The following is a 12,700-nucleotide window of genomic DNA, read 5'->3' as shown; positions in this document are numbered from 1 at the left end:
ATAGTGCAATTCAAAGTTAAAAGGATTTAAAAAGACAAAAGGAACGTTTTTTAAAAACTGGAGCCAAAGAAAATATATTGGTGAAGATGCTTATGTGCTGTCCAGCATATTGACGACACATGTGAGTCAACCGTTTGAAATATAAGAACTTTACCTTTTGTATTGGGGACAATTTCAACGCTTTTTTTTTCCTCTCAGAAACTGACAAAGCAGACAAAAATAAGAGATTCTATAGAAAAATTGAGACTGCAGTTACCAAACAGCCCCTCTATGGGGCCGATTTATTCTGTCTGCTATGTCTTTTAGAATTTCATATGAATCTTTGGATTTCGACTTTTACTTGCTTTCTAGAATTACACAAGCTTTTTCTTTCCCTTCTTTTTATTTTATGGACATTTTTGCATGAGAGACTATATAAATGCATAAGTTGTTCATATTTAACAATCTATTACTATAATTGCATGATTTTTTCATTTTTAACACTCTTACCTATATAGAGAGATATACATATATATCATATGTTATATATACATATATAATATTGTTATATATTACGCTATGTTATATTACTGTATGTTATATTATACATATATTCCATATTATATATATTTTTTCCTAATGCAGCATTTCTTTGATTTAATTCTTAATTTTGTTGTTTTGCATTATTATTTTTCTTCCTTTGTTTTTATCAATGTTTCTTTAGAGACCTTCATTTACATTTTTTTGGGGGTTTCTCCTTTTGTGTGTTTAGTTTATCAATTTCACTGTTTAATAATGACTATTGGAGATTATGAATTTGTTTTTGACTACATCTTTGACTGCTTCACATATGTTTGAATCTGTAGTGTTACCAGTATTAGTAGCTTGTAAATATAGTATAATGGAAAGTTTTATTTCCATTTTGATCCAAGAACTGTTAAGTAGTTGGGTTTCTCTTCCCACGTAGATAGCAGTATTTCTATTTTGCTATTGTTATTAATTTATATTTTAGTGTATACAATCATGAATATAATTAACTATTTCAGTAATATTTTTATTATTATTTCCTTGTCGACTTATATATGATTAGTTTATGGAAAGGTTCCATGAACACTATATGTGAGTGTATTCTCCATAGAGATTAGAATAGCATTAGTTATCTATATCTTCATGTCATTATTTACTTTCCTATACTTCATAAGTCAGAGACTGGAAAAGGAGATATGTAAAACATTTAAGCAAATTTTCATTACTATCAATTTCTACTTGTAATTTTACGAGTTTTTGTTACATTAATTTGGGGGTTATATATGTCTGCATAAAATATCTACAACAATTTATGCACTGGGAATGTGCCTTTTATTAAAATTAAGACCTTTAATTCAATTACTTATTTTTACCTTGAATTTTACTTTTTTTTGGTTTTAAAGTTGTGACCCCAGTTTTCTCTCTATATAGAATATTTATACCTGTATTTTTGGTTTATTTATTTATTTTTAAAATGTCTCAGTCAACTTATTTGAGTTCTCTTAGAGATAGTTCAGAGCTTATCTTTTTTTACTTTCAACTTTTGAGCCAGCTTGAGAGTCCTAATCTTTTAATGGGAGAATTTAAGCCACTTACATATAATATCATAACTAATAAATTTGTTTTTATGTTATATTTTGTTTTCTATTTTTTATATGTGCATTCAATAGATTACTCAGTAAATTGTTTCTTTTCTCTCTCCTCAGTTCTTCCCACTAATCTATAAGTATAAAAGCCAAAATTTAAGTTATCAGAAGAGTATAGTTGGACATATCTTTATTTGATTACCATTGACAAAAATAAAGCCATATCTACTGCTGTCTCTCATGAAGATACACATTTAGTCCACTTTAACTTTTTCTTGTTCCCTAAGTCTATTGGCATTTTTAAATTGTAAATTTTAAATTACAGTGTTTGGATTCTGAATTCTTTTTATTACTATTTTCAATTTGTGGGGTTTTGCCTGTATTCAAAACTCTCTGTCTGAGTGTATTCTATACTTAAATGTTTTCAGTGCTCATCTCCTTCTCATCTAACAAGATTCTCCTATTCTTAAGTACTACACTTTGATTAACCTTCTGGTGGCCTGTATAATATGCTTCAGTGATTTCTCAAGAGCGGTAGATACAGTATACTTTTGTATCTTTCTGTTGCCCTCACAATTACCAGAAAAATCCTCTGAGTAAATAACTGTTCAATTAGAACATTCTTCATCATATTTCTGTGAATGTTTATCACTGTTTTTTAATATCTAATTTTGTACAGTGGATGCAAATGAAGCCAATCTGATTTTTCATTTTTTAAATTTTGCTTTTAAATAAATGTTTTTACCCTTGATGTTAATATGTCTTGAAGAAATACCTAAAAGGTGGTGTTTCAAGTTTTCTCTGGAATCAGTGAAATATAATGATCTACTTTGTTTTTTTGTTTTTTTTTTTTTTTTGAGACGGAGTTTCACTCATGTTACCCAGGCTGGAGTGCAATGGCACGATCTCGGCTCACCGCAACCTCCGCCTCCTGGGTTCGGGCAATTCTCCTGCCTCAGCCTCCTGAGTAGCTGGGACTACAGGCACGCACCACCATGCCCAGCTAATTTTTTGTATTTTTAGTAGAGACGGGGTTTCACCATGTTGACCAGGATGGTCTCGATCTCTTGACCTCATGATCCACCCGCCTAGGCCTCCCAAAGTGCTGGGATTACAGGCTTGAGCCACCGCGCCCGGCCTAATGATCTACTTTGAATATGTGTATGTCTATAAACCTGGGAATGTTCTCTTTTCTTTTTTTGCCTTTGAATGCTGCTGCTTTTGTGTTTTCCTGGTGTCTTCATTAGGAGCTCCATCATCTGAATATTGAACATCTAATGTGCGTCTCGCTTGGTTACAGGCTCTTACTGATCATTTCCATTTCTTGGCCTTTTCTATTTAGCTGTAGGGAAAGCTTCAAAAGCTCCCCTTCTCATAAGATCAGTTCATTTTTTTGCATTTTTTAAATCTGTGTTATTGCATCTGAAACCATTTTAAATTCTTTATTTTTAATACTGCGGGATCTTCTTCCATCTCAGGCTTATTTCTTTACAAAACAACAAAGGCTCTGCTTTTCTTGATGTCTGTGAGCCCAAAAGTCATTTTGTATAAAAGATACTTCAATATTCTATGGTAAATACGCTTCAAAGGTATGCTATTCCTCTACTTCTGGAATGTCTTTCTGAATTTCCTTCTGTTACTTGGCAGCTTTTATTGGTAGGTCCTGTTCTCCTTTTGTTTTTGTTTATGTACACATCCTTCACTGAGGGCAGCCTTTTCTGCATTGGCATAGCATGTTACCCTATGGCCCGGCAGCCCTGGGGGACAGTGTTGACATGCCCAGCAGGGGAGCTTCCTTGCTACAAGGTGCCTTCTGTGAGTTGGGTGGAGGGGCCGCATGGGCACTGGTTTCCTATAAGTGGTTTTAGGTTTGGGCTCTTCAGGAGCAAAGCGTCGCTCTGTTAGACCTCCTGCCTCGTCACTGCCTCTGTTAGGGAATAAGAGCATCAGCAACATGCCCTGATGTTTTAGGGCTTTCTGTGCGGCACAGCCACCCCTACGCTTGGGTCTCTCGATTCAGCTGATGGTAGAGCTGGACTCCAGCCTTGGGAATATTGTCAGGTGCGGGAGGACCTACATGGCCCGTGGCCTTTGCTCTTACGAATATCATGGTAGATATCGGTTGTCAGCTGCATGGATAGCAGGTATCTTACAGATATCTACTCAGCTGACAACTCTTCTCTTTCTATGGCAATACCATGCTGAAGATTGCCAGATTTGGAAAATGAAAACACAAGATGCCAAGTTACATTTGAATTTCAGACAAACACCATTTTTGAACATTTATTTTTAATTATAAGGATGCCCCTATGTAATATTTCTGTTCACTGGAAATCAAAACATAATTAGGTGTTTGTGTTTTACCTGGCAGTCCTAATCATTCTGTTTTCTGTGTGAGGTATTTGAGTCCCTTGTGACTCCCCGTTAATTCTTGCAGCTCATGGCATGCAGGCTGTACCTGATTTTCAGCACGGATGTAGATTTTTTTTTGGCCTATTACCATATTCTATTACTTATTGCCTTTGGGTCCACATAGGGGAAAATAGAGAGTCTGGTGCTCAAATTGCCATCTTTCCCATATTTTTAAAAAAGATATTATTCAGGGGAAAACTGATTCTTTCAAAAGCGTTGAAATTAATATGAAACTTTTCCCAGACCACTCAGTTGCTTCAAGATGTGAACATGTCACTCTCCCACAAATAAGTATTACTGCCATGGCACCCAGTTAAAAAGTAATGTTTTCCTTAGTGAATTATTAACTGCGATTTTCTGTGTATAGCCTCTTTGTTATTTAACACTTTGCTAATTTTCATGTAAAATGAGAACGGTGTCCTTTAGTGACGGTAAGCACTCCTGCAAGGATGAGAGGATAGTGAGTGTGACTTCGTTCATCCTGTGCATGGTGGAACATAGCTGGCATTATTTTTGTAGTATTATTTAAGGAAAGAAAGGAAGTAACACTAGCTTCAGGTCAAGGTGCAGTAATTTTAATCAGTAAACATTTAGGTCAGATGCCAGGCAAAACGACGCATAGACCATTTGTGGAATGAAGCTAAGAAGTTACTTCCCTTTGAATGCTGTTCAACAGTGACCCCGGGTTGCCTTACTGCTTTCCTGAATAAAATCAGTGGACCCGGTGTCGTTGCCCTTGGGATGTGTAATTAGCTGCACAATTAAGTTTTGTGTCCTCAAGTAGTCGGGGTCAGATGTTCAACAGGGAAGATCATGGAGCCTTGGTGTCTGGCATTAACGTGCAACCCTCTGTGATTTGGTTGTCTGGTTTTGGCTGTTTCTAGCAGGAATGACAAGAGAGTGCTGAGGCCGCTCAAGGTACTTGTTCTGAGTGGTGCCGAGATGCGTTTTTAACAACAGCAGACGCTGTGTCATGATGTGGTTCTTACAGGAGTCTCGTTGCACAGAGAGGCCCATCTTCTTTAGTCCCATATCACCAGGATTACATGGAGCTCTTAATGGGACAAGAGGACCCAAGATTCTGGCCGGGCACTGTGACTCACGCCTGTAATCCCAGCACTTTGGGAGGCCGAGGCAGGTGGATCACTTGAGGTTAGGAGTTCAAGACCAGCCTGGCCAACATGGCAAAACCCTGTCTCTGCTAAAAATATAAAAATTAGCCGGGCATGGTGGTAGGTGCCTGTACTCTCAGCTACACGAGAAGCTGAGGCAGGAGAATCACTTGAACCCAGGAGGCAGAGGTTGCAGTTAGCCGAGATCGCGCCACTGCACACATTCCAGCCTGGGTGACAGAGCGAGACTCTGCCTCAAAACAAACAAACAAACAAAAAACGAATCCAGAATTCTGGTTACAGTGATGGAAGTGAAAAGGATAGTGAATAACATCCTAATGTAAAAACAGAACCTGCTCTTTGTAACGGAAGAAGCATAATCCACTTGTTGAATCATTCATTCACATGTTTATCAAATATTTATTGAGTGCCTGGTGTTTACCAGGCACTCTGTTGAAGACTGTGAATACAGTGGAGAAAAAGCCCTGCATGTCATTTCTGCTCCCTGGCATATCACACCCTGGACGGCATAGAGAATTACAGCAAAGCATCATGTTTTTTGATGAAGGAAGTTGGGGACACCACAGAAAAGCACAGCTGGAGAACATAACCCAGAATCATACAGTCAAGGAAAGGATCCCAGAAAAATGATTTTTATAATGCAGCCAGAAGTCACAGAAATGTGGCTGGGCCACTGGGGAGGGGTACCCAGAGAGGGGATGAAAATTCTCTCCCACTTCTGTGTTTTACTGTAACTCATGTGAAAATACAAGTTTAGAGAAAATATAAATTAGGAAGGATTTCCATAAAGTTGAAACATGTAATCTTTTCAAGGCATGGAGTCCCTTTTTATATCTATGATATTTTGATTTTTGAAAACAAAAATCCCTATTTATGACATTGAACCCTAGGAAATTGTCTTTTGGGTGGGTGCAGACTATTCCCGCTTACAAGCAGTCTCAAATGGTTCCGCACAAGACAAGCTGTGATTGTTTAAAGTGAAGCGCAGCCTGCTCTGAGTTTGGTGATGCCATTGAATGGGGAGATTTTTTCATCTAGAGCTTTCTGTAAACTCAAGTTGAATGCATGCGTTGAACTTCTTGTCTAAAAGTTAAATTGGATGCAGCTTGACACCTGCAGTGTCACAGCTGGGCTGAGGCTGCAGTGCTCCAGCCAGCCCCCTCTGATGGCTCCACGGGAAGCAATGAGGGTCAGCGACCTGCTCATGGTCTCACAAGGCCAGGAGCAGGACCCCTGCCTCCGAGCTCTGTGCTCGCTCAGCTGCTGGCAGACGACTCCCAAGAGGGGTCCTGACTTGGGTGGACCTCATGCTTCAGAACGTGTGTTCCCCGTGGGCCTCTGAGAAAGATGACACAATGAGTGTCTGAGTAATCAAAGATAATTACATGGCCACCGACAAGAAGGGCTGCAGCCTAACTGTGGAGCTCTGCCTAGAAAGTCAGTGTTCTCGGAGCCAAGAGTTTCCCTGTCAAAAACTCCTTAAATTGGTTCTTTGGATTATGCAATTGCTCTGCCTGCGTTTTTCTTACAGAATGTAAGGCCACCTGTAAAATCACATTTTGGATTTTCCTCCCCCTGAAGGAGAGATGAGTTCAGTGTGGTAAAATGAGCAGTGGTTTTCGTTCCTTGGTGACAGCGTCGTGTCCGCAGGATGTGGCTGGGGTGGAAGTGAGGGGCTGCCCCTGCTTCCTAGGTTCTAGGGTCCAGTGTTGCACAGATGACTGGGAGTATGTGCTTTATACACTTGGCCCTGACACGATGGTGCTGTGGCCACACCATCTCATCTGTTTCTGGAGGGCCCCTCCCAATAAATCCTTCCAAGGTCTTTTCTTGGCATCTCTCAGCTTAACTCCAAGGGAGGGATGTACACTGTCCGTGTGATTTATGATTGCTTATCTGGATTTACTTTTGCCCCAAGTCTGTTACCATTTCCCATTGGACATGTCCTTAAATGCAGCATGTGTGTATGAGAACATGAAAGAATATCAGGTGGAATGTGGACGTAGCTGCGGTTCACACGTTGAGAAAGTTATTCATGTTTCCAGTCAGCCTGTGTTGCATCACTGGGAAGGTGCGTCTCCGTGGATGCTGGTGTGTTTGTCGCAGATTTCGTGGGTGCTGGTGTGTTTGTGGCAGTGGGTGCTGGTGTGTTTGTGGCAGCTTTCGTGGGTGCTGGTGTGTTTGTGGCAGTGGGTGCTGGTGTGTTTGTGGCAGTGGGTGCGGGTGTGTTTGTGGCAGTGGGTGCTGGTGTGTTTGTGGCAGCCTTCTAATACTTGCCCATTTCTCCTTTTATCAAAAAAGAGCAAGTCTTTACAATAATCCCATAAAAGCACCATGACCACCAGTTGACATTTTAAAATTGTATTTGAATTGTATTTATTTGCATGTTCAACTTCTTTATGGGTTAAATGATGCTGGTTTTCTACCTATGTTGGTGGTGTTTATTTCTTTTAAAACAAATGTATTACTATGAAACGAGTTGATCAGAGGAAGGGGTTTGGGTAAGGAATTGCATGATTGGCATGAAGGCAGGGTCACCTGTTATGAAGGGGCACGCAGATGTCTGAAATACTGGTAACAAGACCTCAGCATCACTAACACCTGCGCTCCAATTCCCTCCCGACAGTGACGGAAGGTCGAGGGATCCTTGAGAGCATCCAGAGGTTTTCCTTGCTGCCCACCTACCTCCCCGTGACCTACCACATCAACAACGCCGACGTCTCCTTCTTCCTGAAGGAGGCAAACCAGGATATCATGAGGAACTCCAGCCTGCAGTCCCGGGTGGAGTCATTTCTGATTTACAAATCCAAGAGGCTGCCTGTTCTAAATGCCAGCTACGGGCCTTTCTCCATCGAGCAGGTTGTACCCCAGGATTTAATGCTGCCTTCCAACCCATTTGGATTTACCAACAAATTTTCTCTTAACTGGAAACTGAAAGCCCACATCCTGCGGGATCAAATCTACCTGAGCCGGCCCAAAGTGCAGGTTCTGTTCCACGTCGTGGGCAGGGACTGGGACGACCACAGCGCCGGGGACAAGCTGCCATGCCTGAGGGTCTTTGCTTTCCGAGAGACCAGAGAGGTGCGGGGGAGCTGCCGGCTGCAGGGGGACCTGGGGCTGTGTGTGGCCGAGCTGGAGCTGCTGTCCAGCTGGTTCAGTGCCCCGACAGCGGTGGCCGGGAGGAGGCGGCCCGTGGACCAGCCGGAGGGGACCCCTGTGGAGCTCTACTACACCGTGCACCCAGGGGGTGAGAGAGGGGACTGTGTCAGGGAAGAGGCGAGGACAAGCAATGGGATCCGGACAGGCCACAGTGACCTCGACGATTCTGGGCCCCCCTTGCAGAGGATTGGGAGCATCTTCCTTTACCAGACGCACAGGAAACCTTCCCTGAGAGAGCTGCGCCTGGACAACAGCGTGGCCATCCACTACACACCAAAGACGGTCAGGCAGGGAGATGTGCTGACGTTCCCCGTTTCCATCTCCAGAAATGCCACTGAAGATCGCTTCACCTTGAGGTAAGTCCTTTCCCAATGTCTGTCTATACCTGCTCGCCCATCAGCGGGTGTTTTCGAGAAACTATTTGACCAGAAGAGCCGTGCTATTGCTCACCAAAGGAGAGCCGGCCTTCCCATCTTTACAAATCCCACCTGCACTGGGAAATCCAGAGACCAGTCAGATCTTTCCGGGTTGGCAATTCAATTGTGAGAATATTCGTATTGACAGATTTTCCAGGCCATCGACGGGGCAGCCAGGGGACTGCTGATGTTATGCCTTTTGCCTTAGTTTAGGGTATTCTCAGCAAGTTTTGGGAATGCTAAAGTTATCCGAGAAGCCATTTCAGAATTGGAGAGTTAAATGCCTCACAGCTGAAATGAGACTGCAAATGAAATTGCAGCAGTTGTCAGAAAGGCTAGGGAACGCGGTTTTGCCAACTCAAAATCTATTCCAGAGATCTAAGTTCTAAGTATAATATGGTACCAACCTCAAAGCTATCATTTTGTTTCTCCCTGGAAATAGAACTTAGTGTTCAAAAAAATAAATGAGCATAATGTGTGAAGAATATACAGTAGAATTTGTTGAGTTTCTTATATAAGAATATACCAAAGACAAGACATTTAAAATAAGCTCTGTGTACTTTAGAATAAACACGGGCTAGTTTTCACTTTGGAATGTAATGTGTGAGAGAGGCTACTTGCCTTGGCTTGCTTGTATTTTCATTATATAGTTTTAGTTTTATTTTCAGCCCAGACACGTTTGATTATAACAGCTGTTTAGTATAAGTGTGATTGCTTATTAGAAATGTCCTAACACTGCTGCTGTACATAACTCAACAATTTGACCTGATGCGCAGTGTAGTAAAACGTGTGCTGTGACTCCTGAAATGAGGAGTGCAGCTGTAAGACATATTTCACACCTGGGTTTAGAAAGTTCCTCCAGTAATGACCAGTTCTCTATCCCCCTTCGTATGGAATTGCTTTCCCTATCTTTTCCTTTCTTTCTCTCTTTCTTCCTTTCCTTCTTTCTTTCCTTTCTTTATGTTTAAAGGGTGGATGAGTTCAAGAAAATAAATCATTGTTTTGATTCTACTTTGCACATTTAAGTTTATTTGATTGTGATCTAGTATTAAAAATGCCTTTTTGATTTTTAATGAAAGAAACAGAACCTAATGGCCATGCACCTAATGACTGAACTTGGCTAAGTCCTGGAAGGTAAAAACCTTTGGCTGGGTTGGATGTGCCATTCAGGGATTAGCCGCAGGGATTTAGGGCACAGGAGCACATCTGCGGGGCTGAGCCGTCGTTAGCTTTCGCTTCTGTCGCTCTGGAAATAACATCTAGATCCAGCTGGCCTCGGGTCCTCAGCAGGGTCTGCTAGCTTTATGTTTTACTTTTCTGGGTTCAGCAGTCTTACATAGTATTTTTTGTGAGGATGGCTGCCTATATAGAGAAATATTTTGGTGGTAGAAACAAAAGGTTTGAATAGGGGAGCCTTGTTCTTACACGGTTTCAAACTGTCTGCCACTTTTTAGGTTTGCCAATGACTGACTGTTGATTTTCTGAACCCAGGATTAAAAACCACAATCCCCTGAGGCTTTGATTCTCAGGAGATGAGATCCACATGCAGCTTGTGTGTGTGGATGTGTGTGTGCAGGCGCGCGCTGTGTGTGGAAGCAGTGATGTGTGTAGTATTGAATTTCACAAAAAGCTTTGTGTCTTATGACTTTATTACACACTAAACATATCCATCAGGGTCCAAGGGTGGCTTTTATCTTTGGCAATTTGTAACAAAACCAAGAGAAATTCGCTTTGGTGGGCTGTACAATTTGAGGTTCCAAGTCTTAGCCAATTCCGAAGCAAATGTATTTGAAGCTTCTAAATTTGGTGGCTCTGCTCACAAGTCAAACTTTGGAAAAGTTGGGAAGTACAGCAAAAGAATACATGTTCAGAGCCCAGCAATTAGACATGTCAATTCAATTTAAAAAATCAGTTTACAGATTAGACAACGACGAAGGAAATGTTTCATGAATGTGTGTTTACATCGGTAAGAGGCTACGCTGTTTCTTCAAGAGGCTGCATTAATAATGTGCTTGCTGCGTATTTAAAATGCTCATTATGGATGAATCTTGTGCATTTATGAAAACAGCTTGAGGTAAACTTGGACCTGGCAAGATTATTATCCTTTAGCTTGAATTCCTATAATTAGAAGATAATAATACTATGTATCTTCTTAAATGAAGTCAGTTTGACACTAATCCAGCATAGCTTCCAAATATTTAGAATTGGTGCACGTCTGTTCTATCTGACCATCTGCTATAAATAACCCTGAAGGATCCAGCCAAATATCCTTGGGAGCTTTTCTCCCAATTGTGACTGTTTCCAGACACTCTGTGTTGAAGGCGCTAGCATGGCCCAGCACTGGGCTCCTGTTTTATAGGTCAGGTACCAGTTGGACATCCACGGCCACTCAAGGAGGACTACAGTGAGAGGGGCCGGACTAGCTGCCGTCAACGGGAGGGACATTTGCAAATCAGGGCCGATGCAGCAGCTGTGGTTTGAGCGCTTTATTGATAGCGACTGATCACCCACTGTACACCTCCCCGGCACGTGCCTGTGAACACGGGCGTGCGGGGGCCGGAGCACAGGAGTCACTGAGGCACAGGAGTTAGCGTCTCTCTGCGTGTGTATTTGTACACGTGTATATCCGCGTGTATGTTTCACTCTTTAAGAGCAAGGCAGCCCAGGTAGGGCCGTTTGTCCTCTTACAAGCTCTGTTCAATCCTGTGGCCTCGATCTTCCAAAGGGACATCTGCAGGGAAAGAAAAGCCACACGCTTTCTTTCATTCCTGAGACATCTAACCATCCCGTTTAATCCCAGAAAACGTTTTCCTTCGAGTGAACAACGGAAGCACCCCACGGCACTGGAACCCTTTCTTCCATGCTCTTCTCACCACAGTTCCCCTATGTCCCTCCCCAGTGGAGAGGGAGGCTTAGGTGCATCCCAGTCTCTGCTCACCCGTCATGGGCCTGGGGGAAGATAAGAACTGTGGTTGCTGCTTTCATGTCCTCCCCAGTTGTTCTTCCATTCCTTTCTGCCACAGGAGTCTGTTTCAGAAGTGCTCTGATCTTCGGATCTGAGCGTAAGGCTGGAACTGAGCATACATGTAGCAATCCCTTGGTTACCGAACAGCCCAGACCTGTCAGCCGGGGGCCCTAGAGCAGCAGAACGGGCTGAGAGCAGGGGCTGTTCTTAAAGGCATGGACAGCCTTAAATTTCTTGAATGAATGAACGAACCGCTGATTATTTACAAATGTATGCACTTTACTGAGGTCTCTGCAGTCTTAAGTACTCAAGAATTTGTTCAGTGCTGTATGCCTAGCACTGGGATTGGATTTAAGACCAGGTCGGAATAAGACATTATTGAGGAGATATTCTTGCAAAGGTGACACTGAGAAAGGAGACAGCAGGAGAATAAAATACGAGTGTTTGACCATAGGCAGAGTGAGCCTGGAATTGATGAGGCTCAGAGGATATTCTTTGGTGGTTTGGGTAGCCAGATATGCAGAAGATTTAAAGCTTGTTAGGAAATAATATGGTGGCTTGAGATTGACCCTGTGAGCTTCATCCACGTGAATGATGTAACCTCTGAACCTGTGTTGGCCCCGGATAGGATTTCTTCTTTTGTTTCAGGTAAAATATGCCCTAGTGTATCCAATGATAGTCTAAGTTGCAGGCCATAAATCACACTCCGGCTAATTTAAGAAAAATAATAAATAGAAGAGTTTATTGGATGGGTATCATGGGACCCAGCTTGGCCACGCAGAGTCTGATGGAGGCTGGAGACTGAGCGTGGACATAGCAGCCTCTCGGCAACTCTCTCCTGCCCTCACAGTGGATTCCTTCAGTAGTTCTGGTTATATGCACGTAAACTGCAGAGACCTCCATGCAGCCCCTGCTGGGTCACCTCTCTACTAGCTGGCTGTGCCGGGGTGGGAGAGGGACCAGATGTGGCTTCTATGAAACAAAATGGTTCCTCAAATTACCTTTCGCTAAGAACACATCCCA

General features: G+C 42.3%; 1 protein-coding gene across 1 annotated transcript in view; it reads left to right on the top strand.

The window, feature by feature from the left end:
- TMEM132D (transmembrane protein 132D) overlaps positions 1-12,700 on the top strand; it is an 844,637-nt gene that overhangs the window by 190,175 nt on the left and 641,762 nt on the right. Inside the window, exon 2 of the mRNA XM_032244203.1 lies at positions 7,764-8,652. Coding sequence (XP_032100094.1) covers positions 7,764-8,652 — 889 coding nt within the window. The remainder of the gene's footprint in view (positions 1-7,763; positions 8,653-12,700) is intronic.

Source organism: Sapajus apella, unplaced genomic scaffold (genome assembly GCF_009761245.1).
Source record: "Sapajus apella isolate SASKATOON/1434 unplaced genomic scaffold, GSC_monkey_1.0 scaffold2, whole genome shotgun sequence".
NCBI classification, from domain to species: domain Eukaryota; kingdom Metazoa; phylum Chordata; class Mammalia; order Primates; family Cebidae; genus Sapajus; species Sapajus apella.
This window is presented reverse-complemented; position numbering and strand designations above follow the sequence as displayed.